At 48.3% G+C, this 27235-nt stretch overlaps 1 protein-coding gene across 4 annotated transcripts in view; it reads right to left on the reverse strand.

The window, feature by feature from the left end:
• Window positions 1-27235, reverse strand: part of ITGA11 (integrin subunit alpha 11) — a 316149-nt gene that overhangs the window by 47195 nt on the left and 241719 nt on the right. For all 4 annotated transcript variants that reach the window (XM_030189806.1, XM_030189807.1, XM_030189808.1 and 1 more), the window contains 2 exons: window positions 7948-8155; window positions 979-1077 (listed from right to left, as the gene is read on the reverse strand). In XM_030189806.1, coding sequence (XP_030045666.1) covers window positions 979-1077; window positions 7948-8155 — 307 coding nt within the window. The remainder of the gene's footprint in view (window positions 1-978; window positions 1078-7947; window positions 8156-27235) is intronic.

Here is a 27235-nt window from a genome sequence, read left to right on the forward strand (position 1 = left end):
GAGTATCTTAGAACAATCAAGTACGTATCTTAGTTGCAGTAGTCTAAAGATGTCTTTTTCTCTTTTTTGCCTTCTTTTCTTTCAATTAAAGCACAAGTAACTTGCTCTCACAGTTCTCCTTGACCTTGACTTTAGAGCAGAAGAATGGATAGCTCACATCACACTAACTCTAGAGTTGCAGAATGCATAGCTCATGTTATCTTGACTGTAGAGTGGAAGAATGCACAGCTCACTTTACATTGATTCTAGAATTGTAGAATGGATAGCTCTTGTTACCTTGACTTTAGAGCGGAAGAAGGGATAACGCACATTACATAGATTCTAGCGTTGTAGAATGGATAGCTCATGTTCGCTTGGCTTTAGAACATCACACTAACTCTAGAGTTGCAGAATGCATAGCTCATGTTATCTTGACTGTAGAGCGGAAGAATGGATAGTGCACATTATTTTGACTCTAGAATTGTAGAATGGATAGCTCATGTTATCTTGGAGTGGAAGAATGCACAGCTCACTTTACATTGATTCTAGAATTGTAGAATGGATAGCTCTTGTTACCTTGACTTTAGAGCGGAAGAAGGGATAACGCACATTACATAGATTCTAGCGTTGTAGAATGGATAGCTCATGTTCGCTTGGCTTTAGAACATCACACTAACTCTAGAGTTGCAGAATGCATAGCTCATGTTATCTTGACTGTAGAGCGGAAGAATGGATAGTGCACATTATTTTGACTCTAGAATTGTAGAATGGATAGCTCATGTTATCTTGGAGTGGAAGAATGCACAGCTCACTTTACATTGATTCTAGAATTGTAGAATGGATAGCTCTTGTTACCTTTAGAGCGGAAGAAGGGATAACGCACATTACATAGACTCTAGCGTTGTAGAATGGATAGCTCATGTTCGCTTGGCTTTAGAACATCACACTAACTCTAGAGTTGCAGAATAGGTAGCTCACATTACATTGTAGAATAGTTACCTTGGCTTTAGAGCGGAAGAATGGATAGCTCACATTGCAGACTTTGGTGCTGGAAAGTCTGTCTTCATTCATACATTCAATTTTCACATCAGTTTCATCCTGTAAGATAACCAGACAGAGAACATCTTACATTTACTCCGTGTGCATGTGTAAAGCTCGCACTGTGCTGTCCATGCTGTGCCTGTTCTATGTGGGGCAGTGTTGGGGCAATTCTACAACTTGATGCCTCAATATTGGTACCACAAAGAGATGGGCTTAGTACTAATTCTATAATGGCATTTTGGTGCGCCTAAACATAAGGGACTCATTGGCATGCCAAAGGCAGGTTTAAGACAGCCATGTGATGCCTGCCACTGATAGCATTCTATAAGTTAAGCTCTGGAACTCTTTGCTGGAGGATATGGTAACAGTGGTTAGCGTATCTGGGTTTAAAAAAGATTTGGAGAAATTCCTGGAGGAAAAGTCCATAGTCTGCTATTGAGACAAGTCATGGGAAGCAACTGTTTGCCCTGGGATTTGTAGTATGGAATGTTGCTACTATTTGAGCTTCTGCATGCAATCTTGTCACTGTTTAGGATTCTAGAATCTTGCTAGTCTTCATGGTTCTACATGGAATGTTGCTACTCTGAGATTTTGCATGGAATCTTGTCACTCTTTAGAATTCCAGAATCTTGCTATTTTTGGGGGTTCTACATGGAATGTTGCCACGATTTGGGTTTCTGCCAGGTACTTGTGACCTGGCTTGGCCACTGTTTGGAAAACAGGATACTGGGCTAGATGGACCATTGGTCTGACCCAGTATGGCTACTCCTATGTTCTCTTATGACATGTCCATGGCCCACACATGCTCCCTCCATGTGTTCATCCCTTTGCAACCATTATAGAATAGCACCCAATGCCAATTATTGGTGCCAGTGAAAGGCATCATTGCCAGTAATTCTATAACCTCATCGACCTGCCAACCAGAAACACCACAAAATCTGCACGATCATACCTAAACCTCCACTACCCAAGCAGCAAGGACTCAAATACAAATCCACCTATGCATCCAGCTTTTCCTACCTAAGCGCACAACTATGGAACGCATTGCCAAAAGCAGTAAAAACTATGCTCGACCACCTAAATTTTCAGAAAGCACTAAAGACAGACCTGTTCAGAAGAGCATACCCCACCGCCCCAACATAAAAATACCTGGACACTTGCGACACAACATAACCAAACACTGCAACGGACATTACCTGACTCTTCTTCCCCCTTTCCCTCTCTAAGTTCCCCCCAATTGTACCTACCATACATGTACCTCATTCTACCACAATATCACTTTGTATTCATTCATACTATGTATTTGTTCAAACCGTAACCGGCTAACGCTGTTAATGGTTACATGTAAGCCACATCGAGCCTGCAAAAGGTGGGGAAAAGTGCATTGGCTACCAATCAAAGAACGTATCACTTTTAAAATCTGTACAACTATCCATAAAATTATCTACGGCGAGGCACCGGGATACATGACAGACCTTATCGACCTGCCATCCAGAAACACCACAAAATCTGCACGATCTCCGCTACCCAAGCAGCAAAGGACTCAAATACAAATCCACCTATGCAACCAGCTTTTCCTACCTAAGCGCACAACTATGGAACGCATTGCCAAAAGCAGTAAAAACTACGCTCGACCACCTAAATGTTCGGAAAGCACTAAAGACAGACCTGTTCAGAAGAGCATACCCCATCGACCCAACATAAAAATACCTGGATACTTGCAACACAATGTAACCAAAGACCATAACGGACATTACCTGACTTTTCTTCCCCCTTTCCATCTCTAAGTTCCCCCAACTGTTTCCTACCATACATATACCTCATTATACCACAATATCAGTTTGTATTCATTCATACTATGTATTTGTTCAAACCGTAATCGGTTAACACCGTTAACGGTTATATGTAAGCCACATTCAGCCTGCAAAAGGTGGAAAAATGTGGGATACAAATGTAACAAATAATAATAACCTTTGCACGTATTTGGCACCAAGCTTATGGAACTGCCCTTCCAGTGTACATATGTAGCTTGCACTGCTGTTGCCCTTGCTGTACCTGTTTTGTGGTGGGGCAGTGTATGTGTGTGAGAGAGTGAGTAGTAGTGGCCCAGGGGGGGGAGGGGGGGGGAATACGAAAGGATGTGGGGCCATGTGTAGAGACTAATTGCGGGGTTTCATTTGCATAAGTCAGTAGAAGCTAAAAAGTAGGCAGAAAAGTGTGGCCATGGGCAAAAACCAGAGTCCTTCAAGGGTTTAATTGCTTCCCTCTGTGTTGTAATGGATCTTCTCCTCAGTGGAAAGTGAGCTAAGTTTGTGTTGAATTATATTAAGTGTTTGCCGAGCTGTGTGCTGACTGAGATGGAAGCGGAACGGCAGTTCAATGTGCTCTGGGAGCTGTTCTGCTTGGCTTGTCTTTCTGAACAGTGGAAGAGGCCCCTGCATTTTTCCCATTCTGTGGTAACAGGGCTGCCCACAATTTTCCACTGGCATTTGCTCCTCAGAAAACATGCACTTCTCAGACATCGGATGCCTTCAGCATGAAAATGGTTCAGTATATTCACTCTCTGCCGATTCACTTTGCTGCTCCCTAGGGCTTGTAGCCAATTCACAGACATTGAGTTGGATCATTCGGATCACTACAGTTCAAATGTATAATGGAATTAAATCTGGATATTGCCCAGAATTAACCAACACAATTTAAGATGTTCGTTGAGAAAATGACAGTTTAAAACACTCACCATAAATATAAGCTAATCCAATTCCTTGAAACTGACCTAAACTCTAACGTCAACCCCTAAAGCCAGCCACAACTTCCAGCTTCAACCTCAACCAGAGATCAACCTCCAGAATGCAACTTCAATCATCAGGTCAAATATTCAACTCCAGCCTCAACTCCAAATCTACCTCCTCCCAATTATCCAACGCCAACTCCAACCTTAGCTCCAAATCCATCTCCAGCCCAATTATCCAACTCCATCTCCAACCTTAAATCCAAATCCACCTCCGCCCAATTATCCAACTCCAACCAAATCCACCTCCACCCAATTATCCAACTCCAACCCCAACCTTGACTCAAAATCCACCTTCACCCAATTATCTAACTCCAACATTAACTCCAAATCCACCTCCAGCCCAATTATCCAACTCCATCTCCAACCTTAAATCCAAATCCACTTCCAGCCCAATTATCCAACTCCATCTCCAACCTTAACTCCAAATCCACCTCCACCCAATTATCCAACTCCATCTCCAACATTAACTCCAAATCCACCTCCAGCCCAATTATCCAACTCCATCTCCAACCTTAACTCCAAATCCACCTCCACCCAATTATCCAACTCCAACCCCGACCTTGACTCAAAATCCACCTTCACCCAATTATCTAACTCCAACATTAACTCCAAATCTACCTTCAGCTCAGTTATCCAACTCTAACTCCAACCTCAACCTTAAACCCAGCATCAACACCCAACCCCATTTTCAACTGCAGCTCCTAACTCCATCTGAAGCCCCTGCAGTGGCAGAGAGTAAGAGTGAGCATAAGGGTATGTTATGAAGTACTTTGCTGTATCTTGGCTTGATACTGCCTAAGTTACAAGTAATACCTAAAGAGTCTGCCTGTGTGAAATAAGAGTTGTCTGGGATAATTGCAAAGTAATCATGGGCCATACTCAGATTTTCAGTGACATATAACCCAGGGGAAGGGGAGAACCTTTTAAAGTTGAATTTAGTGAGCAAAATACTGTTAGTTAATAACATAAGTACATAAGTATTACCGTACTGGGAAAGACCAAAGGTCCTTCGAGCCCAGCATCCTGTTTCCAGCAGTGGCCAATCCACGTCACAAATACCCGGCAAGATCCCCAAAATGTACAAAACATTTTATACTTGCTTATCCCAGAAATAGTGGATTTTCCCCATTTAATAACGGTCTATGGACTTTTCCTTTAGGAAGCCGTCCAAACCTTTTTTAAACTCCGCTAAGCTAACCGCCTTTACCACATTCTCTGGCAACGAAGGAATTGATAATGAATTTGACAATTGGGCATATTGGATGGACAGTGCAGGTCTTTTTCTGCTGTCATCTACTATGCTATAGTGGGGTTGATATTCCAAACGATTTAAGTGGTCAAGAAAGGCAGATGGAAGTGTGCCACCAACTTCCTCAGTATTCATATGGCCTGGAGAGGGTGTGTGTGTTTCTGGTGCAAGATATCGTCTGTTGGTAGTGCATGGGGATCCCTGCCAGCCAAGGTATTTTTAATGCTGGAGGTGGGAGTGAGGGAGCGGTGGGGGGGGGGGGGGGGGGGAGAAATGTGTCCATCCCTGGGTCCACTCAGAAATTCACCTCTTGCTACATTACTAGCAGCAACACCTTCTGCTTACAGCTAAGCATAGCTGGAAGAAAAAATTCATTTCTGCAACCTTTGTGACCCAAGAAGCACTGCTTCCCCCTTTCCATGGACCACTCCAACTTCCCTTCCCCTCCAGCATCATTTGGCCCGGGACCCCCTGCCACCGCCATTCCCGACCCCCCCCCCCCCCCCCGCCACCAACCCTCCCCCACTGTCACCGTGGGCTACCTTTGCTGGCAAGGGACCCCAATCCCCGCCAGCCGAGAAGGTCCTCTTCTTCCCCCAAAGACGTTGTTCTGTTTCTGTGAGTCTGACGTCTTGCACGTACAACGTGCAGGACGTCAGAAACAGAACGACACCTTCGAGGGAAGAAGTGGACCTCCTCGGCTGGCGGGGATTGGGGTCCCCCCCCCAGCAAAGGTAGCCCACAGTGACAATGGGGGAGGGTTGGCGGCAGGAGGGGGGTCGGGAGGGGCGGCGGCAGGGGGTCCAGGGCCAAATCTACAGGGGCCCAGGCCCCCCTGGCCCCACGTAGCTACGCCACTAGTAAACATCTGCAAATAAATGTCCATGTAAGTTCTGGACATGCCCCCGCCCCACCCACGCGGAAGCTTAGCCAGGTTTTGACATCAGAAGGAGCAGACCTTTTGTAAAATAGGTGCCAGAGTGAGGCTGAAGGGCCGATCCACAGAGGCGCCATTTCATTTGGGGGAGCAGCTGCGTCCCTTGAACCCCGTTTAGCTCTGCTCTCATATCCACACCCCCCCCCTTGCATGTACACACTACAGAATTTGTGCGCTAAGGTGATAGAATATTGACTAAGTGCAGTTACGCAGAAATTCCAATTAGCACCAATAATTGGTTGTTAGAGCCAATTAGCAGCTAATTTGTCAATTAAGGGCCTAATTTATCAAGCGGCTCCCAGTGCTGTAATGCCGACAAACAGGGCTGCAGAGAGACTGAACCAGGCCCGGACAGGGCCGCCGTCCCCCAATCGTTAACACTGCTGCCCCCCCCCACAATTATCGTCCGCTGCCATCCCCCACCACGATCATCGCCGCTGCTACACCACCCCCCATTGCTGCCACAATTCAAATTTTCAAATACCTTGGCTGGCGGGGTTCCCGTGGCCCTGACAGCAGAAGACATCTTCCTCCAGCGCCGACTCTTCACTCTGCCGATTGCCTACCCCTGCGGCTGCTCTTTGTCTCAGGGCATGCTCGGTTTCAAAACTGAGCATGCACGCCTGAGAGGAAAAGCAGGCCGCTTGGCAAACAATGGGCAGAGTGAAGAGCAGTGCTTGAGGAAGACCTGCAGTGTCTGCTGCTCCAGGTCTTCCCCAGCCTCCAAGAGGGGCTCGGAGCCAGCGTTATCTCTCTTCTGCTCCTGTCGGGACGCGATCACTCGGTCCCGTCAGGAGCAGAAGAGAGAGAGACCCCGGCACCGGCGCCCCTTGGAGTAGGGGCATAGCCACAGGCGGGCCTGGATGGGCCCAGGCCCAGCCACTTTCCCTCCAGGCCCGCCCACCCAACACAGACATGTCAAGTCTCCTGCGAAACACGCGGCACCAGCTCCCATTTCCGGCCACTGCTGCTTCTCCTGTTGAGCAGCAGCGGCCGCTACAAAAACAAAAAGAGCTAATTTAAACAACCAAAAATGTTTTTAAAAAGCAAGCGCGGCTCTGCAGCCGCTCCTCTCGCCTCTCGCGTCGCTGCGCTCCTCCGGGGTCCTGCTCCAGGGGCAGTGAAGTGAGAGGCGAGAGGAGCAGTTGCAGAGCCGACAGCCAATGCCTGACGGCTGCCTGAGGTGCCGCGCTTGCTTTTAAAAAACATTTTTTTTGTTTTGTTACATTTGTACCCCGCGCTTTCCCACTCATGGCAGGCTCAATGCGGCAGGCAATGGAGGGTTAAGTGACTTGCCCAGAGTCACAAGGAGCTGCCTGTGCCGGGAATCGAACTCAGTTCCTCAGTTCCCCAGGACCAAAGTCCACCACCCTAAGTCAGTTCTTTTTGTTTTTGTAGCGGCTGCTGCTACTCAACAGGAGAAGCAGCAGTGGCTGGAAATGGGAGCTGGTGCCGCGTGTTTCATGGGAGACTTGGCAGGTCTGTGTTGGGTGGGCGGGCCTGGATGGAAAGAAGGGGATAGAGAGAGAGAGAGACACTGGATGGAAGAATCGGGAGAGGGGGGTAGACGGATGGAAGGATGGGGAGAGAAAGGGGGAGATGGATGAATGGATGCAGAGAGAAAGGGGAGAGATTGGAAGGATGTGGAGAGAGAAGGGACACTGAACAGAAAAGGGTAGAGAGAGAGAGAGAGAGAGAGAGACACTAGATAGAAGGAGGGGGGAGAGAGATTAGATGGAAGGATCAGAAGAGAGGGTAGATGGGTGGAAGGATGGGGAGAGAAAGAGGGAAGACGCTGGATGGAAGGGAAGACATTGTTGCATCTGACTGTGAGGGACATCTCATCTGACCAGAAATGATGGTGCATGAGAGTGTGAAGAGCAGGAAGGGTGTCACATCTGAATGTAAGGGGGTACCTAGTGTAACGTTACAGATGTGAGAAGCTTGAACCTTTAGGATCAGGCTGGAGAAATGCAAGTTCCTGGAGAAGGAGATGTTCAGGACGGTGTTATATGCATTCTCGCCTCTGTTCTCCAGCGTCGCCTCCACTGCTACCCGCCGCCGGCTGCTTTCTATGATAAACACCGAGGTATCGAATGATGAGGTGAAGGCAGAGCATTCAGCAGAAGATCTCTTGAGCACTTGACTGCAGAACTCCCTGTGAGACACACAACACACCTGAAGCTCATGACACAACACAACCGTAGTACATTCTTCTGATGTTCTGGAGTCAAATTTCCTCCTCTTTCTTTCTACTTGCAGCTCAGTTAGAACTAAGACTGGGATCGGGACTACAAACCTTTATTCACAACTTCCAGGGATTTCTCCACTATTTTGGATCCCTGCCAACTTGCGGTAGTTTGTAGTGATGGACCTCAGCCAGAACCACACACTAGTAAGGCTCTTTTCTGGACCCTGAAGTCATGGGCCCTAAATCCAGCCAGTAGATGTCGCCATTGTATGTCGACTATGGCTCTTCCTTTTCAGGGCTGTGAGCATTACCTCTGCAGCATCCTTGGCCAACCTGAAGAGTTGGGGCATCTGAGCTGGGAAGAGAAGCCAGAGTCCTTCACAGGTGATCACTGGCACTGAGCCATCGGGTGGACTGGTCTAAAGGGTATCTGGCGAGTTTCCACCCACCAATTCCCACCTAGGACAATTCCCACCGGGACAATTCCCACTTAAGGGGGACAATCCCCACCAAGGGTTTCACCCCCCCCCCCAGTCATTTCCCACCCTCCCTAGCCTTTTTTTTAACAAAATTGTAATCAGTGTGTCATTTTGAGGGACTGAAATGTTGTGGGGAGGGGGTGAGGGGGTACTGCCCCCCCCCCAAATGATCTGGAAGAGAAAAGGGAGGGAGATTACTTGTCCTAGTGTGTTTTGTATTTTTTGGGTTATGGGTGGAGATTGTCCTTCCTGGTATGGTGGGAATTGTCCAGTTGGGAACTGACCTACAACCCTTTAAAGAACTGCGTATTTTTTGAACTCTGTTGAATTTGGATACTGCATTCAGCGAAAGGTTCACTTTCAGACAGACAGGGTTTAGAGGTACCATGTGTGATGCCAGACTTCGGCGGGAGGGGAGTCCAAAGCCCGAGGTGAGGGGGCACATTTTAGCCCCACCCCCAGGGCCGCCGACCCCCCCCCCCCGCCATTGCCGACTTTGTTCCCCCGCCGCCGACCCTTTCGACCCCCTCCCCCGGCAACCTGCCGTCGCCTACCTTTGCTGGCAGAGGACCCCAACCCCTGCCAGCCGAGGTCCTCTTCTTCCCGCCCAAGGCTTCCTTCTGTTTCTGACGTCCTGCACGTTGTAGGTGCAGGACGTCAGACTCACAGAATGAAGCCTTGAAGATCAGCTGATCTGCAAGGCTTCGTTCTGTGAGTCTGATGTCCTGCAGGACGCCAGAAACAGAAGGAAGCCTTTTGCGAGAAGAAGAGGACCTCGGCTGGCGGGGGTTGGGGTCCCCCGCCAGCAAAGGCAGGGTTGGCGGCGGGAGGGGGGGTCGGGCGGGTCGTCGGCAGAGGGGTCCAGGGCCAAATCTACGGGGGCCCAGGCACCCCCAGGCCCCACGTAGCTACACCACTGGTGATGGGTACTCTTATTTCATACACTTAATTAAATGCCTCTCGCCAGAAGCCTCACGGCACTTTACAATAAAATTTGAAAAAGCAAACAACGTAAAATAATATGAAACAGAAGCAATGATAGAATTATGTGAACTGTGGAGGCCCACGTCACCCAACATTTGCATGTGGAGCGGTCAGCCACGCAGACCTTCTAGATCTGAGCACATGCGTTTGCAGGTTTTGTTTTCTGTAGTCTGGAAGAAAGAGTGGCTCAGTCTAGTAGGACACCAATGTAACATATTGTCTGGCATGAAATCAGGTAGGACCTTTCTTCATTTATAATGAAGCCTAGACTCCAAAGCATTGATATTGTGGCTCGTATGGTACTGGTCACATCTTGTGCAGTCTGACCTGACACCAGTCAATCATCTACATAAGGAAAGATAAAATGTCCTTGTGAAGAAACAGTGTGTTTTAAGCATGTAAAATGTATTGGATATTTTCCTGTGTTGTTCTGAAGTGTATTTCTCCTGTTTGGCCAGCAGATGGTGCATGTTTATGCCTAAAGCTGTTACAGAGGACTGACTTGTCTTTATTTGGAACACAGATAATAGGAAGTGTCTGTAGTGATGTAACCAGTTTTTATTTGAAACTTGACTTCTGGGCTCTGATTGGCCTGCAGTTTGAAATTACCCAGTAGTGCTGACTGTTGCTTCAGTCTTAGCCTGGAAGAAGAGGGAGACAGATCTCTTTGCTAAGGCTCTGTGAACAGTTATATGTCCTGATCTTCCCAGGTACTGTTTAGCCAGTACGCAAATGTTTAGTTAATATTATAATTGATCCATGTTTCAGTTACCCGTATATAGTATGCTAATTGCAAATTTTTTTCCAGTATGGGAATAAACACATTTGTTTGTTCATTCTGCCTGTCTGGACTGATAATCTTAGTGGTTTGTGTGTTGGGTCTGTGAGTGCTTTTTGGGAACTGTGGGACCACTGAGAGTGTGGCTCCAGTAACTTAGAAATCACTGAGGATAATTTGAGAATGGGAGACTCGCCCAGAGGCGGTTGTGACCCAGTTGGTGGGAGGAGGGTGCTAGTGTAGAGCACAAGCGGCAGGTGCAGGCTGACCTGAGCTGTGCTAGGGATAGACCTTCTAAGTGGCAGCAGAGTAACCCCAGATGGGTGGCTAGGCGTTTCGTGACAGTCCTCTCCTGAAAAGGCGGGTTGCGGCATCTGGTATAGACTTAAGGACAAAAGGTTCACAGAAGCCAAAATATTATATCAAAACATTTCTCAAAAATATATATTTTAATAGTGTATGTGCGAAATACACTGAAAGAGAAAAATAATCCAGCACACACCAAAAAATGGAGAAAAAAGGCCTCAGTAAAAGCACCCAGTCAACCAAAGTTATAAGGCTTATGCACAGCTCACCATCAGAAGATTTTCAGCTCTCCATTCCCCGTACTTGGAGTCAAATTATGGAACTCTCTACCTATTCCTATCAGAACAGAAAACAGCTACCTCAGCTTCAGGAAGAGGTTAAAAACCTTTCTCTTCCCATAGGCTGCTTCATAGTAATCCATCATGACTTCGAGTAGCCTAGTGGTTAGTGCAGTGGACTTTGATCCTGGGGAACTGAGTTTGATTCCCACTGTAGCGCCTTGTGACTCTGGGCAAGTCACTTAACCCTCCATTGCCCCTGGTACAAAATAAGTACCTGAATGTATGTAAACCGCTTTGAATGTAGTTGCAAAAACCTCAGAAAGGTGGTATGTCAAGTCCCAGTTTCCTTTCCCTATTGGAGATTCTACATGGAATGTTGCTATTCCACTAGCAACATTCCATATAGAAGCCTGCCCTTGCAGATCAGCAATGCGGCCGCGCAGGCTTCTGTTTCTGTGAGTCTGACGTCCTGCATGTATGTGCAGGACGTCAGACTCACAGAAACAGAAGCCTGTGCGGCCGCGTTGCTGATCTGCAAGGGCAGGCTTCTACATGGAATGTTCCTAGTGGTTAGTGCAGTGGACTCTGATTCTGGGGAACTGAGTTCGATTCCCACTGCAGCTCCTTGTGACTCTGGGCAAGTCACTTAACCCTCCATTGCCCCTGGTACAAAATAAGTACCTGAATATATGTAAACCGCTTTGAATGTACAGTGGTGGAAATAAGTATTTGATCCCTTGCTGATTTTGTAAGTTTGCCCACTGACAAAGACATGAGCAGCCCATAATTGAAGGGTAGGTTATTGGTAACAGTGAGAGATAGCACATCACAAATTAAATCCGGAAAATCACATTGTGGAAAGTATATGAATTTATTTGCATTCTGCAGAGGGAAATAAGTATTTAATCCCTCTGGCAAACAAGACCTAATACTTGGTGGCAAAACCCTTGTTGGCAAGCACAGCGGTCAGACGTCTTCTGTAGTTGATGATGAGGTTTGCACACATGTCAGGAGGAATTTTGGTCCACTCCTCTTTGCAGATCATCTCTAAATCATTAAGAGTTCTGGGCTGTCGCTTGGCAACTCGCAGCTTCAGCTCCCTCCATAAGTTTTCAATGGGATTAAGGTCTGGTGACTGGCTAGGCCACTCCATGACCCTAATGTGCTTCTTCCTGAGCCACTCCTTTGTTGCCTTGGCTGTATGTTTTGGGTCATTGTCGTGCTGGAAGACCCAGCCACGACCCATTTTTAAGGCCCTGGCGGAGGGAAGGAGGTTGTCACTCAGAATTGTACGGTACATGGCCCCATCCATTCTCCCATTGATGCGGTGAAGTAGTCCTGTGCCCTTAGCAGAGAAACACCCCCAAAACATAACATTTCCACCTCCATGCTTGACAGTGGGGACGGTGTTCTTTGGGTCATAGGCAGCATTTCTCTTCCTCCAAACACGGCGAGTTGAGTTCATGCCAAAGAGCTCAATTTTTGTCTCATCTGACCACAGCACCTTCTCCCAATCACTCTCGGCATCATCCAGGTGTTCACTGGCAAACTTCAGACGGGCCGTCACATGTGCCTTCCGGAGCAGGGGGACCTTGCGGGCACTGCAGGATTGCAATCCGTTATGTCGTAATGTGTTACCAATGGTTTTCGTGGTGACAGTGGTCCCAGCTGCCTTGAGATCATTGACAAGTTCCCCCCTTGTAGTTGTAGGCTGATTTCTAACCTTCCTCATGATCAAGGATACCCCACGAGGTGAGATTTTGCGTGGAGCCCCAGATCTTTGTCGATTGACAGTCATTTTGTACTTCTTCCATTTTCTTACTATGGCACCAACAGTTGTCTCCTTCTCGCCCAGCGTCTTACTGATGGTTTTGTAGCCCATTCCAGCCTTGTGCAGGTGTATGATCTTGTCCCTGACATCCTTAGACAGCTCCTTGCTCTTGGCCATTTTGTAGAGGTTAGAGTCTGACTGATTCACTGAGTCTGTGGACAGGTGTCTTTCATACAGGTGACCATTGCCGACAGCTGTCTGTCATGCAGGTAACGAGTTGATTTGGAGCATCTACCTGGTCTGTAGGGGCCAGATCTCTTACTGGTTGGTGGGGGATCAAATACTTATTTCCCTCTGCAGAATGCAAATAAATTCATATACTTTCCACAATGTGATTTTCCGGATTTAATTTGTGATGTGCTATCTCTCACTGTTACCAATAACCTACCCTTCAATTATGGGCTGCTCATGTCTTTGTCAGTGGGCAAACTTACAAAATCAGCAAGGGATCAAATACTTATTTCCACCACTGTAGTTGCAAAAACCTCAGAAAGGTGGTATGTCAAGTCCCAGTTTCCTTTCCCTATTGGAGATTCTACATGGAATGTTGCTATTCCACTAGCAACATTCCATATAGAAGCCTGCCCTTGCAGATCAGCAATGCGGCCGCGCAGGCTTCTGTTTCTGTGAGTCTGACGTCCTGCATGTATGTGCAGGACGTCAGACTCACAGAAACAGAAGCCTGTGCGGCCGCATTGCTGATCTGCAAGGGCAGGCTTCTACATGGAATGTTCCTAGTGGTTAGTGCAGCTGGACTTTGATTCTGGGGAACTGGGTTTGATTCCCACTGCAGCTCCTTGTGACTCTGGGCAAGTCACTTAACCCTTCATTGCCCCTGGTACAAAATAAGTACCTGAATATATGTAAACCGCTTTGAATGTAGTTGCAAAAACCTCAGAAAGGCAGTATATCAAGTCCCATTTCCCTTTCCCCTTCATTGCTTAATGCTTCCTCTGATGTCCCACAAGGTTCTTCATTACTGTTTAACTTCTACATTGCTCCACTTAGTTAAATTCTAGCCTGCTTGGGAGTTTCGTTATCAGCTCTGTGCCGATGACACACAGCGTTTTTTCCCGACACCTTTGCCTTTCTTCAAATGTGTTTGAATAAAGTGAAATCATGGTTGATGGTTAATAAGTTTCGCTTAAACATGACCAAACACAGATGATATTTTTATCCGGAAAGAAGGATCCAAGTTTTCACTCTACTTTCACTTTTGATGGTCGTGACATTCCTATTGTGAGTGAGATGAAATATTTGAGTGTAACTTTAGATACCGCCCTTTCTATGAAAGTACATTTAAGAAACGTTTGTTGAAAAATATCTTTGAGATGAAAATGGTTAAGAAACTTACGTGACTTTTTAAGCGCTGAAAATTATGGCACTGTGGTTCGGGCGCTTTTGTCTTTCTATGATTCGACTACTGCAATGATTTAGTTTTAGATTTGCCAAAAAACCTAAACCTTCGAGCCCTTCAGCTGGCTCAGAATGCCACAGTCTGCTTAATCTCAGGGAGTATCACCCCAATATTAATGGAGTTGTATTACCACAGAAAGGCGGCTTATCAAATCCAAAACCCTGTTACCCTATTCATCTTTAAAATACTGTATGATGAATCCCCTTTATGTGTTTCTCACTACGAAAATTTACACTTGTACTCATTCTTTGAGGTCCCAGAGTCAGAGTTTACTTGAAATTCCATCGTTCAGACAGGTGAGACTGGAGGAATATAGAGAAATAATATTCACAGTGGCAGCTCCTCAGTTATTACTGCGAAAACCTGTCGTTTCTTTCTCTATAATATCACCAAAATTCGCCCTTTCCTTTCTGAGCACACTACCAGAACCCTCATCCACGCTCTTATCACCTCTCGCTTAGACTATTGCAACTTGCTTATTTATTTTATTTTTGTTACATTTGTACCCCGCGCTTTCCCACTCATGGCAGGCTCAATGCGGCTTACATGGGGCAATGGAGGGTTAAGTGACTTGCCCAGAGTCACAAGGAGCTGCCTGTGCCTGAAGTGGGAATTGAACTCAGTTCCTCAGGACCAAAGTCCACCACCCTAACCACTAGGCCACTCCACCTTCTCACAGGTCTCCCACTTAGCCATCTCTCTCCTCTTCAATCTGTTCAAAATTCTGCTGCATGACTAATATTCCGCCAGTGTCGTTATGCTCATATTAGCCCTCTCCTCAAGTCACTTCACTGGCTTCCTATCCATTTCCGCATACAGTTCAAACTCCTCTTATTGACCTATAAGTGCATTCACTCTGCAGCTCCTCAGTACCTCTCCACTCTCATCTCTCCCTACATTCCTCCCCGGGAACTCCGTTCACTGGGTAAATCTCTCTTATCTGCACCCTTCTCCTCCACTGCTAACTCCAGACTCCGTTCCTTTTATCTTGCTGCACCATATGCCTGGAATAGACTTCCTGAGCCAGTACGTCAAGCTCCATCTCTGGCCGTCTTCAAATCTAAGCTAAAAGCCCACCTTTTCGATGCTGCTTTTAACTCCTAACCCTTGTTCACTTTGTTCAGAACCTTTATTTTATCATCCTCACTTTAATATTCCCTTATCTCTTGTTTGTCCTGTTTGTCTGTCCTAATTCAATTATAAGTTCTGTCAGCAGGGACTGTCTCTTCATGTTCAAGTGTACAGCGCTGCATACGTTTAGTAGCACTTTAGAAATGATAAGTAGTAGTAATATTACCCCAACAACTGTGATAAGCCCAACCTGTGCTCTCCTTTAGGAAATAATTAAATCCTTCTATTTTCAGCAGGTTTTTGGATGATTTCAATTTTATTTCATTGTATGGAAGTTCTTATTTGTTGATATGTCTGTTAATTTTATTAGAACCAAAAGAAATCCCCCGAAAATGTAATCAGCAGATGAAAGAGGAGAAGGCTTGAGAAAGACCAGAGACACGAGATGTTCATCAAAACTCAGAACACTTTACTGTTGACACATGATTAGCAAATTAATGGAGAGTATGGTGAACGCCCAGTTGAATGAATTCCTGATTAACTTTGACATCCTTCACCATTCGCGGTCAGGTTTCCGTACCCATTATAGCACTGAGAAAGTTCTAGTCACCATCTTATCAAACTTCAAACAAGAGCTATCCATTGGTCGGAAAGTACTACTGCTTCAATTTGACATGTCAAGCGCCTTCGATATGGTGGACCATGACAAACTACTTCATCTACTAGACTCCTTCGACATAGGAGGGTCGGTTTTACACTGGTTCAAGGGCTTCTTAACCTCAAGATCCTATCAGGTCAAAGTGAATTCAGCCATCTCTGCTCCATGGAATGCCTCTTGCGGGGTACCCCAGGGTTCACTCCTTTCACCAACATTATTTAATATCATGCTGATACCATTAGCCACAGCTCTAGTGAACCTAGGCCTTAATCCGTTCATCTATGCCGACGACATAACCAACTACATCCCCTTTCATACCACCGTATCCGAAATCGCTGATCTCATTGAAGCTAGCTTCTCCACTATTGAACACTGGGCTCAGGTGTTTCGATTTAAACTGAACAAGGACAAAACCCAATGTCTCATACTCTCGTCCCCCCATAGCACACTCACTGAAACTACACTTCCAGTTAAAGACTATGTTCTACCAATTTCCAACAGTTTGCGTCTTTTAGGAGTGAATCTGGACGTGCACCTACAGTTAGACAATCACGTGCAAATGGTCTCCAAAAGAATGTTTAATGCTATGTGGAGGCCCCGGCGCATAAGATATTTCCTTCCCAGAGAGCTGTTCCGTACCCTTGTGCACTGGTTAGTCCTGTCCCATCTTGATTACTGCAGTGGGATTTATGTGGGCTGCAAAATCACTCTATTAAAAAAGTTCCAGACAGTCCAGAACACAGCCGCGAGACTGATTTTGGGTAAACAACGATTCGCACATGCACAGCCTCTGCGCTACAACCTCCATTGGCTACCTGTACAGGAACGTATCACTTTTAAAATCTGTGCTTTAACCCATAAAATTATCTATGGCCTTGTCCCGGAATATATGCTCAGCTTGATTGATCTTCCACTAAGGAATTCTGTGCCTGCTGCACGGTCATATCTTCAACTACATTTTCCTAACTGCAAGGGCGTCAAATACAAGATGATTTTTTCCTCTTCTTTCCGCTATTAATGCCCCAAAATTCTGGAATGCTCTGCCGAAGCACCTCAAAATGCAAATGGACCACATCCTCTTCAAGAAATTGCTGAAAACTTACCTCTTTGTTAAAACGTACTCTCCTAGTTACTCTGTTGATTAATATTCCCCAATACATTCCCCATCTTGCCTAGTTTTCCACTGTTAGTTAATGCTCCCCTTGTATATCCTTTGTTCCCTTTATCTGTATCTTCACAATTTGTAATTTTTTCTAATTTTCTGTAAGCCACATTGTGCCTGCATGTGTGGGAAAATGTGGGATACAAATGAGCCATAAATAAAAAAATAAATAAATACAAGCAAAGGCCTAACACAGCACCGTGTTTCGGCACTAATTGCCTGCCTCAGGGGTCATAAATTCTTGCTTAGTGAGAAATGCTGGAGGAAGCCAGACTGGGAAGGAAAGGGAGGGAAAGGTGGATGCGAGGGGTGGTAGGCAAGGTTAGGGCAGGAGAAGGAAGGGTGAGTGCGGGGGGAAGGATGAGTGTATAGGAAAGAAAGGACAGAGCAGGAGAGGAAGGGTGGATGCGGGAGGGAAGGCAGGAGTAGGGCAGAAGAGGGATGGGTGGATGCGGAGGAATGCAGGGCAGGGCAGGAGAGGGAAGAGTGGGTGCAGGGGAAGGCAGGGCAGGAGAGGGAGGAGTGGGTGCAGGGGAAGGCAGGGCAGGAGAGGGAGGAGTGGGTGCAGGGGAAGGCAGGGCAGGAGAGGGAAAGGTGGGTACATGGGGAAGGCAGGGCAGGAGAGGGAAGAGTGGGTGCAGGGGAAGGCAGGGCAGGGCAGGAGAGGGAGGAGTGGGTGCAGGGGAAGGCAGGGCAGGGCAGGAGAGGGAGGAGTGGGTGCAGGGGAAGGCAGGGCAGGAGAGGGAAAGGTGGGTACATGGGGAAGGCAGGGCAGGAGAGGGAAGGGTGGGTGCGGGGGGGAAGGCAGGGCAGGAGAGGGAAGGGTGGGTGCAGGGGGAAGGCAGGGCAGGAGAGGGAAAGGTGGGTACATGGGGAAGGCAGGGCAGGAGAGGGAAGGGTGGGTGCAGGGGGAAGGCAGGGCTGGAGAGGGAAGGGTGCGTGCGAGAGGAAGGATGAGTGCATAGGAAAGAAAGGACAGAGCAGGAGAGGAAGGGTGGATGCGGGAGGGAAGGCAGGGGTAGGGCAGAAGAGGGATGGGTGGATGCGGAGGAATGCAGGGCAGGGCAGGAGAGGGAAGAGTGGGTGCAGGGGAAGGCAGGGCAGGAGAGGGAGGAGTGGGTGCAGGGGAAGGCAGGGCAGGAGAGGGAGGAGTGGGTGCAGGGGAAGGCAGGGCAGGAGAGGGAGGAGTGGGTGCAGGGGAAGGCAGGGCAGGAGAGGGAAAGGTGGGTACATGGGGAAGGCAGGGCAGGAGAGGGAAGAGTGGGTGCAGGGGAAGGCAGGGCAGGGCAGGAGAGGGAGGAGTGGGTGCAGGGGAAGGCAGGGCAGGGCAGGAGAGGGAGGAGTGGGTGCAGGGGAAGGCAGGGCAGGAGAGGGAAAGGTGGGTACATGGGGAAGGCAGGGCAGGAGAGGGAAGGGTGGGTGCGGGGGGGAAGGCAGGGCAGGAGAGGGAAGGGTGGGTGCAGGGGGAAGGCAGGGCAGGAGAGGGAAGAGTGGGTGCAGGGGAAGGCAGGGCAGGAGAGGGAAAGGTGGGTACATGGGGAAGGCAGGGCAGGAGAGGGAAGGGTGGGTGCGGGGGGGAAGGCAGGGCAGGAGAGGGAAGGGTGGGTGCAGGGGGAAGGCAGGGCAGGAGAGGGAAGGGTGGGTGCGGGGGGAAGGCAGGGCAGGAGAGGGAAGGGTGGGTGCAGGGGGAAGGCAGGGCTGGAGAGGGAAGGGTGCGTGCGAGAGGAAGGATGAGTGCATAGGAAAGAAAGGACAGAGCAGGAGAGGAAGGGTGGATGCGGGAGGGAAGGCAGGGGTAGGGCAGAAGAGGGATGGGTGGATGCGGAGGAATGCAGGGCAGGGCAGGAGAGGGAAGAGTGGGTGCAGGGGAAGGCAGGGCAGGAGAGGGAGGAGTGGGTGCAGGGGAAGGCAGGGCAGGAGAGGGAAAGGTGGGTACATGGGGAAGGCAGGGCAGGAGAGGGAAGGGTGGGTGTGGGGGGGAAGGCAGGGCAGGAGAGGGAAGGGTGGGTGCAGGGGGAAGGCAGGGCAGGAGAGGGAAGGGTGGGTGCAGGGGGAAGGCAGGGCAGGAGAGGGAAGGGTGGGTGCAGGGGAAGGCAGGGCAGGAGAGGGAAAGGTGGATACATGGGGAAGGCAGGGCAGGAGAGGGAAGGGTGGGTGCGGGGGGGAAGGCAGGGCAGGGCAGGAGAGGGAAGAGTGGGTGCAGGGGAAGGCAGGGCAGGGCAGGAGAGGGAAGGGTGGGTGCAGGGGGAAGGCAGGGCAGGAGAGGGAGGAGTGGGTGCAGGGGAAGGCAGGGCAGGAGAGGGAAGGGTGGGTGCAGGGGGAAGGCAGGGCTGGAGAGGGAAGAGTGGGTGCAGGGGAAGGCAGGGCAGGGCAGGAGAGGGAGGAGTGGGTGCAGGGGAAGGCAGGGCAGGGCAGGAGAGGGAGGAGTGGGTGCAGGGGAAGGCAGGGCAGGAGAGGGAAGAGTGGGTGCAGGGGGAAGGCAGGGCTGGAGAGGGAGGAGTGGGTGCAGGGGAAGGCAGGGCAGGGCAGGAGAGGGAGGAGTGGGTGCAGGGGAAGGCAGGGCAGGAGAGGGAAGGGTGGGTGCAGGGGGAAGGCAGGGCAGGGCAGGAGAGGGAGGAGTGGGTGCAGGGGAAGGCAGGGCAGGAGAGGGAAGAGTGGGTGCAGGGGGAAGGCAGGGCAGGAGAGGGAGGAGTGGGTGCAGGGGAAGGCAGGGCAGGAGAGGGAAGGGTGGGTGCAGGGGGAAGGCAGGGCTGGAGAGGGAAGAGTGGGTGCAGGGGAAGGCAGGGCAGGGCAGGAGAGGGAGGAGTGGGTGCAGGGGAAGGCAGGGCAGGAGAGGGAGGAGTGGGTGCAGGGGAAGGCAGGGCAGGAGAGGGAAGAGTGGGTGCAGGGGGAAGGCAGGGCAGGAGAGGGAGGAGTGGGTGCAGGGGAAGGCAGGGCAGGAGAGGGAAGGGTGGGTGCAGGGGGAAGGCAGGGCTGAAGAGGGAAGAGTGGGTGCAGGGGAAGGCAGGGCAGGGCAGGAGAGGGAGGAGTGGGTGCAGGGGAAGGCAGGGCAGGAGAGGGAGGAGTGGGTGCAGGGGAAGGCAGGGCAGGAGAGGGAAGAGTGGGTGCAGGGGAAGGCAGGGCAGGGCAGGAGAGGGAGGAGTGGGTGCGAGGAAAGGCAGGGCAGGATAGGAAGGGTGGAAAAGATTAGAAGAGCAAAGGTTGAAGGGGGAGGAGGGCAGTGGAGGAGGGAGGGATGGTTGGATTTAGGGAACAGAAGGCAGACAAGTCAGTGGGTGGGGAATAGTTTATGGTTTAAATGTATTTGATGTGCCACAGCAAAGTGGTTCACAATTAAAAAAAAAACAGAAAGGAAAGAAACTCTGATGTTGAACAGGACAGAGAAATAAAGATAATTTCATTCATATCAAAGAGTCAGAGAGATAACAACACACAATCATCATGCAATCGGGGGACATCTCAAAGGACATCTCCGAACACATTTGGGGGGGGGGGGGTTAAATTTAGAGAACAGCGGGGTAGTCAGGTCAGTGGGTGGGGAATGGAAGGTGGGTAGGTGAGGGCAGGAGGGGGGATGGTTGGTTCGATGGGTGGGTGAGTAGAGGAGGGAAGGACAGAGTGGATGAGGAAGGAAACATTGTAAGCTGGGCAGAATGAAATACTGGGTGGATGAACAGTTGGAAACATGAGAACCAAGCAAAATGAGAAGATGGAAGCCACAGTTTCTTTCTCGTGGGAGCTTCCAGCTTGTTTTGGTTTAAACTAATTAGGAAGATAAATGGAACAGAAAAGATTAATTTACCTCTGTCACTTGAGGACACAAGTAATGTCAGGAAGTATTTTTTCACGGAGAGGGTGGTGGATGCTTGGAATGCCCTCCCGCGGGAGGTGGTGGAGATGAAAACGGTAACAGAATTCAAGCATGCGTGGGATAAACATAAAGGAATCCTGTTCCGAGGGAAAGGATCCTCAGAAGCTTAGCCGAGAGTGGGTTGCAGAGCTGGTGGTGGGAGGCGGGGATAGTGCTGGGCAGACTTATACGGTCTGTGCCAGAGCTGGTGGTGGGAGGCAGGGATAGTGCTGGCCAGACTTCTACGGTCTGTGCCCTAAAGAGGACAGTTCAAATAAAAAAGTAGCACATATGAATTTATCTTCTTGGGCAGACTGGATGGACCATGCAGGTCTTTTTCTGCCGTCATCTACTATGTTACTATGTTACTAAGTAAGTCTGGAATTCAGCATTTTCTGTTTAGAAGTGCTGTAAGAATGACATTGGTATTGTTTTGAGTTTTAAGCAGTGTGTGAGTAGTGGGTATTACCCACTTTTAAAACCCATTTCACACACGAAGGAAAAAGGGACCCCACTGCTCAATATTTGGCACTGATAAGCAGATGAAATCCCCTGGCGTGGAGGGACTGAGGATTTGAACACATGCTCATACTTCCTGCATAACTATAAAGTAATAAACTGAATGGATGCGGAGTCAATATGAGCAAACTCTCTAAATCAAATAACAAAAAATGTACATAAGTACATAAGTGTTGCCATACTGGGACAGACCAAAGGTCCATCGAGCCCAGCATCCTGTTTCCAACAGTGGCCAACTGAGGTCACAAGTACCTGGCAAGATCCCAAATCAGTACAATACATTTTATACTGCTTATCCCAGAAATAGTGGATTTTCCCCAAGTCCATTTAATAACGGTCTACGGACTTTTCCTTTAGGAAGCTGTCCAAACCTTTTTAAAACTCTGCTAAGCTAACCGCCTTTAACACATTCTCAGGCAACAAATTCCAGAGTTTAATTACATGTTGAGTGAAGAAACATTTTCTCTGATTTGTTTTAAATTTACTACATTGCTTGCCCCCTACTCCTAGTATTTTTGGAAAGCGTAAACAGACGCTTCACATCTACCCGTTCAACTCCACATTATTTTATAGACTGTCAGCAGGTCTCCCTTCCACTCCTTGGCCATGGTTGACCCTGCTTAGCCAGGCTGTTCCAACACTGACTCCTGCTCTGCCTGCCACCTGGCCACTCTCTGCCTGATCTCCACCTCCGTTTCCTCCTTCCGTCAAGGAACTTGCCCACGGTGATTTATGGATAGTATATCCCCAAAGGATGACCAAAGACTCCAGTCATATTATTAAAAGAATTCTTCTTTTATTTTTCACATGCTTGCAATACTTGACGTTATTTCACCCTTCATCATTAACCCTTGTTAAAATTCACAGGGTTACATAAGGGTTCCTTCACTGGCTGGTAACATAAAGTTCACATTTCGATCACTGACCTTTGTTCCTTCCAGCCTGCTGCATATAACCCACAGCAATTCAATATTACCTTCCCTTCTCCCCAGCAGTATTCAAGCCAACCTGCTGACAACCTCCACCCGGCAGGCAGTTTCACTCGCTCCTCCACCTCAGTCTCTGGGTTACTTCCTGCCGCAGCCTCTTCCCCAGCTGCCTCAATTCATCTCTTCCAATACCACTCAGTTTAGGAAAAACAGCAGCCAGCAAACCTCTCACCTTGGCTCCTCTAGTCTGAGCCCATGCAGACACCTCCATTCCTTCCTCCTCCCTCTCCCCTGACTCTTCCACTTTATCCCATTCCATCACCTCCTCCTCCCTCTCAGGTTCCCCCAGCTGTTCATCATCAGCCTGATTGGAGCTCATCTCCCAATCCTGCTCCTCCTCCCCCACTGCTTGCCTGTGCTGTCTTGGGTCAGATGCATTATGGGGCTGGTAGTTCCTCACCTTATCCCTTCCTTCCCCCACTCTTTTACCCACCAGGGGGCGAGCTTCCTGCTCATACGGGACATGTGCTTTCCTCCTTCGCTCCTTCTTGGGCCGCTCTCGCTTTCCTTGTGACCGTCCTCTCAGTAACCTCCCACAAGACCTCTATCATATCTCCCCTCAGCCGCCTTTTCTCCAAGCTGAAGAGCCCCAGCCGCTTTAGCCTTTCCTCATAAGGAAGTTGTCCCATTCCCTTTATCATTTTCGTCGCCCTTCTCTGCACCTTTTCTAATTCCACTATATCTTTTTTGAGATGCGGCGACCAGAATTGAACACAATATTCGAGATGCGGTCGCACCATGGAGCGATACAAAGGCATTATAACATCCTCATTTTTGTTTTCCATTCCTTTCCTAATAATACCTAACATTCTATTTGCTTTCTTAGCCGCAGCAGCACACTGAGCAGAAGGTTTCAACGTATCATCAACGACGACACCTAGATCCCTTTCTTGGTCGGTGACTCCTAATGTGGAATCTTGCATGACATAGCTATAATTCGGGTTCCTCTTTCCCACATGCATCACTTTGCACTTGCTCACATTAAACGTCATCTGCCATTTAGACGCCCAGTCTCCCAGTCTCAAACGGTCCTCTTGTAATTTTTCAATCCTCTTGTGATTTAACAACTCTGAATAACTTTGTGTCATCAGCAAATTTAATTACCTCACTAGTTACTCCCATCTCTAGGTCATTTATAAATATGTTAAAAAGCAGCGGTCCGAGCACAGACCCCTGGGGAACCCCACTGGCTATCCTTCTCCATTGAGAATACTGACCATTTAACCCTGCTCTCTGTTTTCTATCTTTTAACCAGTTTTTAATCCATGATAGAACACTACCTCCTATCCCATGACTCTCCAATTTCTGGGGTGTTAGCAGATGCGGAACAAAAGCCACAAGAGCTAAATGAGTTCCAGGAGGAACATTTACAGTTTGCTTGAGCTAAGTACCTTTTCTGGAGTTCTTTATGCTGTGCTGGATTTTGATTTTTTTGATGCACATTGATAGTTCGATGTTTCGGATACTTTGATGTTTTCCATACAGCAATTTCTTATACCCTCGAAAGGTTTTTTAAAGCCAGTGATGAAGTACAGATCAATTTGATCGCTCTTAGCTCTATAGATCTTTAGATCTGGAGCTCTTTTGAGGCTTTTTCCTTCCATTTAAGGTATATACTTTTTGTTTACACATATTTTTGAAATTATAGTGGTCATTTTTTGTTATTTGATTTAATACAGAGTTAACTATAATGTCTGTAGATACTTTTTAACATGGTGGTTTAACTTCTCATTTCTGTACGCAGAAAGGTTAGACTGGGAAAACTGGAAGTAAGTAATCTACCACATTAAAGGATAACAAAATGAATTACATAGACCCCAGAGCGAGGCTGGAGAGCATATTTCCCAGCATCCTCTGAGAGTTGTAGGATTGTAATATTCTGCATTACGATTGGCTGAGAGGCCAGTGCACTGGACTGTCATTGGCTGTGTGGTAACCGTTCTAGAGGGGAAGTCTAGGATTTACTAATGGCCTCCAGTCCTGACTCAGAGGCACAGCTGACCTAACCTGGGTCAGGATCCAATCCTACCTAACATATCTTAACATAATAATAATAATAATAATATCTTACACGGGCACTGGTTAAAGTAATTCTTAATGGACTTCCGGTGACGTCATGTTGGAGAGAAGTCGGGGCTAACGGTCTCTCCGACTCCCGTATTCCCTCCACATTAGAGTTCCCGCGATCCCCCAAATTATTCTCGGTACTTACAGCTGATTAAAAGTCCGTAATAGTTGGCGCGAAGGTCTTATCTCTCCCGACGGCTTTATGGCGTCTCCGGGTGCGTACAAAAGCAAGCTTCGCAATAAGGGCGGGGAAGATAAAATGGCGCCGCCCACAAGCCCTGGTTCGTCGGTTTCTTCCGCGTGGATCGCGGAATTAACGGCAGAAATGTCCTCCGTGATGGAGGAGCTGCTGGAACGGCGGCTTTCTCCGATACAGGTTAAACTAGAGCAAGTGCAAACCCAGCTCCTTGATCTTTCCCGTGATTGCACGGGGTTCCAGATGCGGGTGAGTGAAGTGGAGGACAGAGTGACCGTGGTAGAGTCTTCACAAGCTCAGGATCAGAAGAAGTTGCAGGCGTTGGAGGGAAAACTTGAGGACCTGGAAAACAGGTCCAGAAGAAACAACATTCGTGTGGTGGGCTTGCCGGAAAGTGTGCCGGAGCGGGGTTTGGAGGCCTTTTTGACCCGTTGGCTTGCAAGTGAACTACGACTCCCAGAATCCTCAGGGCCACTGCAGTTAGAGCGGGCCCACCGCCTGGGTTTAAAACTGAATGGAACAACTAAGCCAAGAGTGATCACAGCTCGATTTCTTAACTACACTCAGAAGCAGGAGATACTGCAGCTGCTCAGATCCGGGAAATCACTGGCATATGAAGGCATTCCAGTGCGGTGTTTTCAGGATTATTCAGCAGGGGTGGCAGCAAAGCGGCGTCAGTTTTCAGAAGTCTGTTCAGCATTGTTTCGCAGGAACATCAAGTTTGTACTGCTATATCCCGCCAAACTGCGAGTGTCACATAATGGTACCACTAGAGTGTACGAGACGGCGGAAGCAGCTAAGGAATTTCTACAGCAGTTGGAAGCAGCAGCTTCGGGTGCCTACTGAGCTACTCTTGGACCATACTGTATCTGATGTGTGGGAGGGCGGAGTGCTTGTGGATCGTGCTGACATGCACTTGTTTGATTCCTTTTTAGCATTGGCAATATACGTAGTGGTCATGCAGGCGGGCGGAGGAAGTTTATTCTCTTTGGTTGCTGAGTTCCTGTTTCAGCTGTTTAATGCACTGGCATAAAAGGGTCCTTGGGGGGAGAAAGTGCTGTGCACTGCCCCTAGTGAGGGGGCATTGTTCAGCACTTACCTGTTCAGCTAACCCTTGGGGATGTATGTTTTCTTGTTTATTGTATGGAGGGAGGTGGGAGGGGCGTAGGAAGTGATGGTCCTGTTTGGTGGGCCTTGGCATTGGGGGAAAGGGGGTGTGGGGTGGGGGGAAGGGGGATGTGGGGTGGTGGGGAGGGAGGGTGGATAGCAGTAAGCGGGGGCCTAGCTCTTGGGTGGGTATACTTCAGGGCTGGCAGCACTGGGTACCACCTTTTTGATCTTGTGTGGGTGGGAGCCTGGGGGTGGGCTTGGGGCGGCAGGACAGAGAGTTGGGTGAGAAAGGCTGGAGGGGGCAGGGGCTGGGATGTTCCCTTCAGCTGCCAATATATTTTTTTTGTGGAAATGCTCGTATTCCTTCATTTTTTGTTATAGTACGCATTATTTCAGATCTAGATGCCTTATCTTCAGATTCTAAGCCCAAGGGGTCGGAGTTTACTTATTAATGCTTGTTGATTTTGGTTGTGGAGTGGGTGGGTGGGTGGGGGGGGGGGGTTCCACCTCCTCTCTGCCTCGTAGTAAGCTGCTTTCCCTAGAGTACAGAGGTAACCGCATAATCTGTAGACTGCCAAACAGTTCTGGATTATTGGTACTGTTGTACTTCCTTGAATTCATACGGATAGCAATAGGAAGGTTACTGAGTTTTTGGAAATTGAGTGGTACAGGGGTGGGATGGAGGGGATGGGAAGGGGAGGGGTGGGATGGAGGGGATGGGAAGGGGAGGGGTGGGGTGGGGGGGATGGGCAGTTTACAAGCTGTATGGTTCATGCATAGTATCTTATTGTTTGTAAGTTGGCAATATTGTGTACGTTGTGTGTTGTGTTGCTTAACTTTGAGTTATCAATAAAATTACTTTAAACTAAAAAAAAAAAAGTAATTCTTAATTCGGTATCATTTATTGTACAATCCCATTATTTTTTGCCCCGTCTGTTGATTGATGTTCATATCTTTCACAGTTCACTCAACATGTAATTAAACTCTGGAATTTGTTGCCAGAGAATGTGGTAAAGGCGATTAGCTTAGCGGGGTTTTAAAAAGGTCTGGACGTCTTCCTAAAGGAAAAGTCCATAGACGATTATTAAACTGACTTGGAGAAAATCCACTGCTTATTTCTGGGATAAGCAGCATAAAATGTATTGAGCTTTTCTGGGATTGGCCACTGTTGGAGACAGGATGCTGGGCTTGATGGAGCTTTGGTCTGTCCCAGTGTGGTGATACTTATGGACTTATTTATTTTATTTATTTGGATTTTGCTCACACCTTTTTCAGTAGTAGCTCAAGGGGAGTTACATGTAGGTACACTGGGTATTATGTACTATAATGTCTGCCTTTTCCCTAATAAA

The sequence above is a fragment of the Microcaecilia unicolor genome, chromosome 1 (assembly GCF_901765095.1).
Source record: "Microcaecilia unicolor chromosome 1, aMicUni1.1, whole genome shotgun sequence".
Lineage (NCBI taxonomy): Eukaryota > Metazoa > Chordata > Amphibia > Gymnophiona > Siphonopidae > Microcaecilia > Microcaecilia unicolor.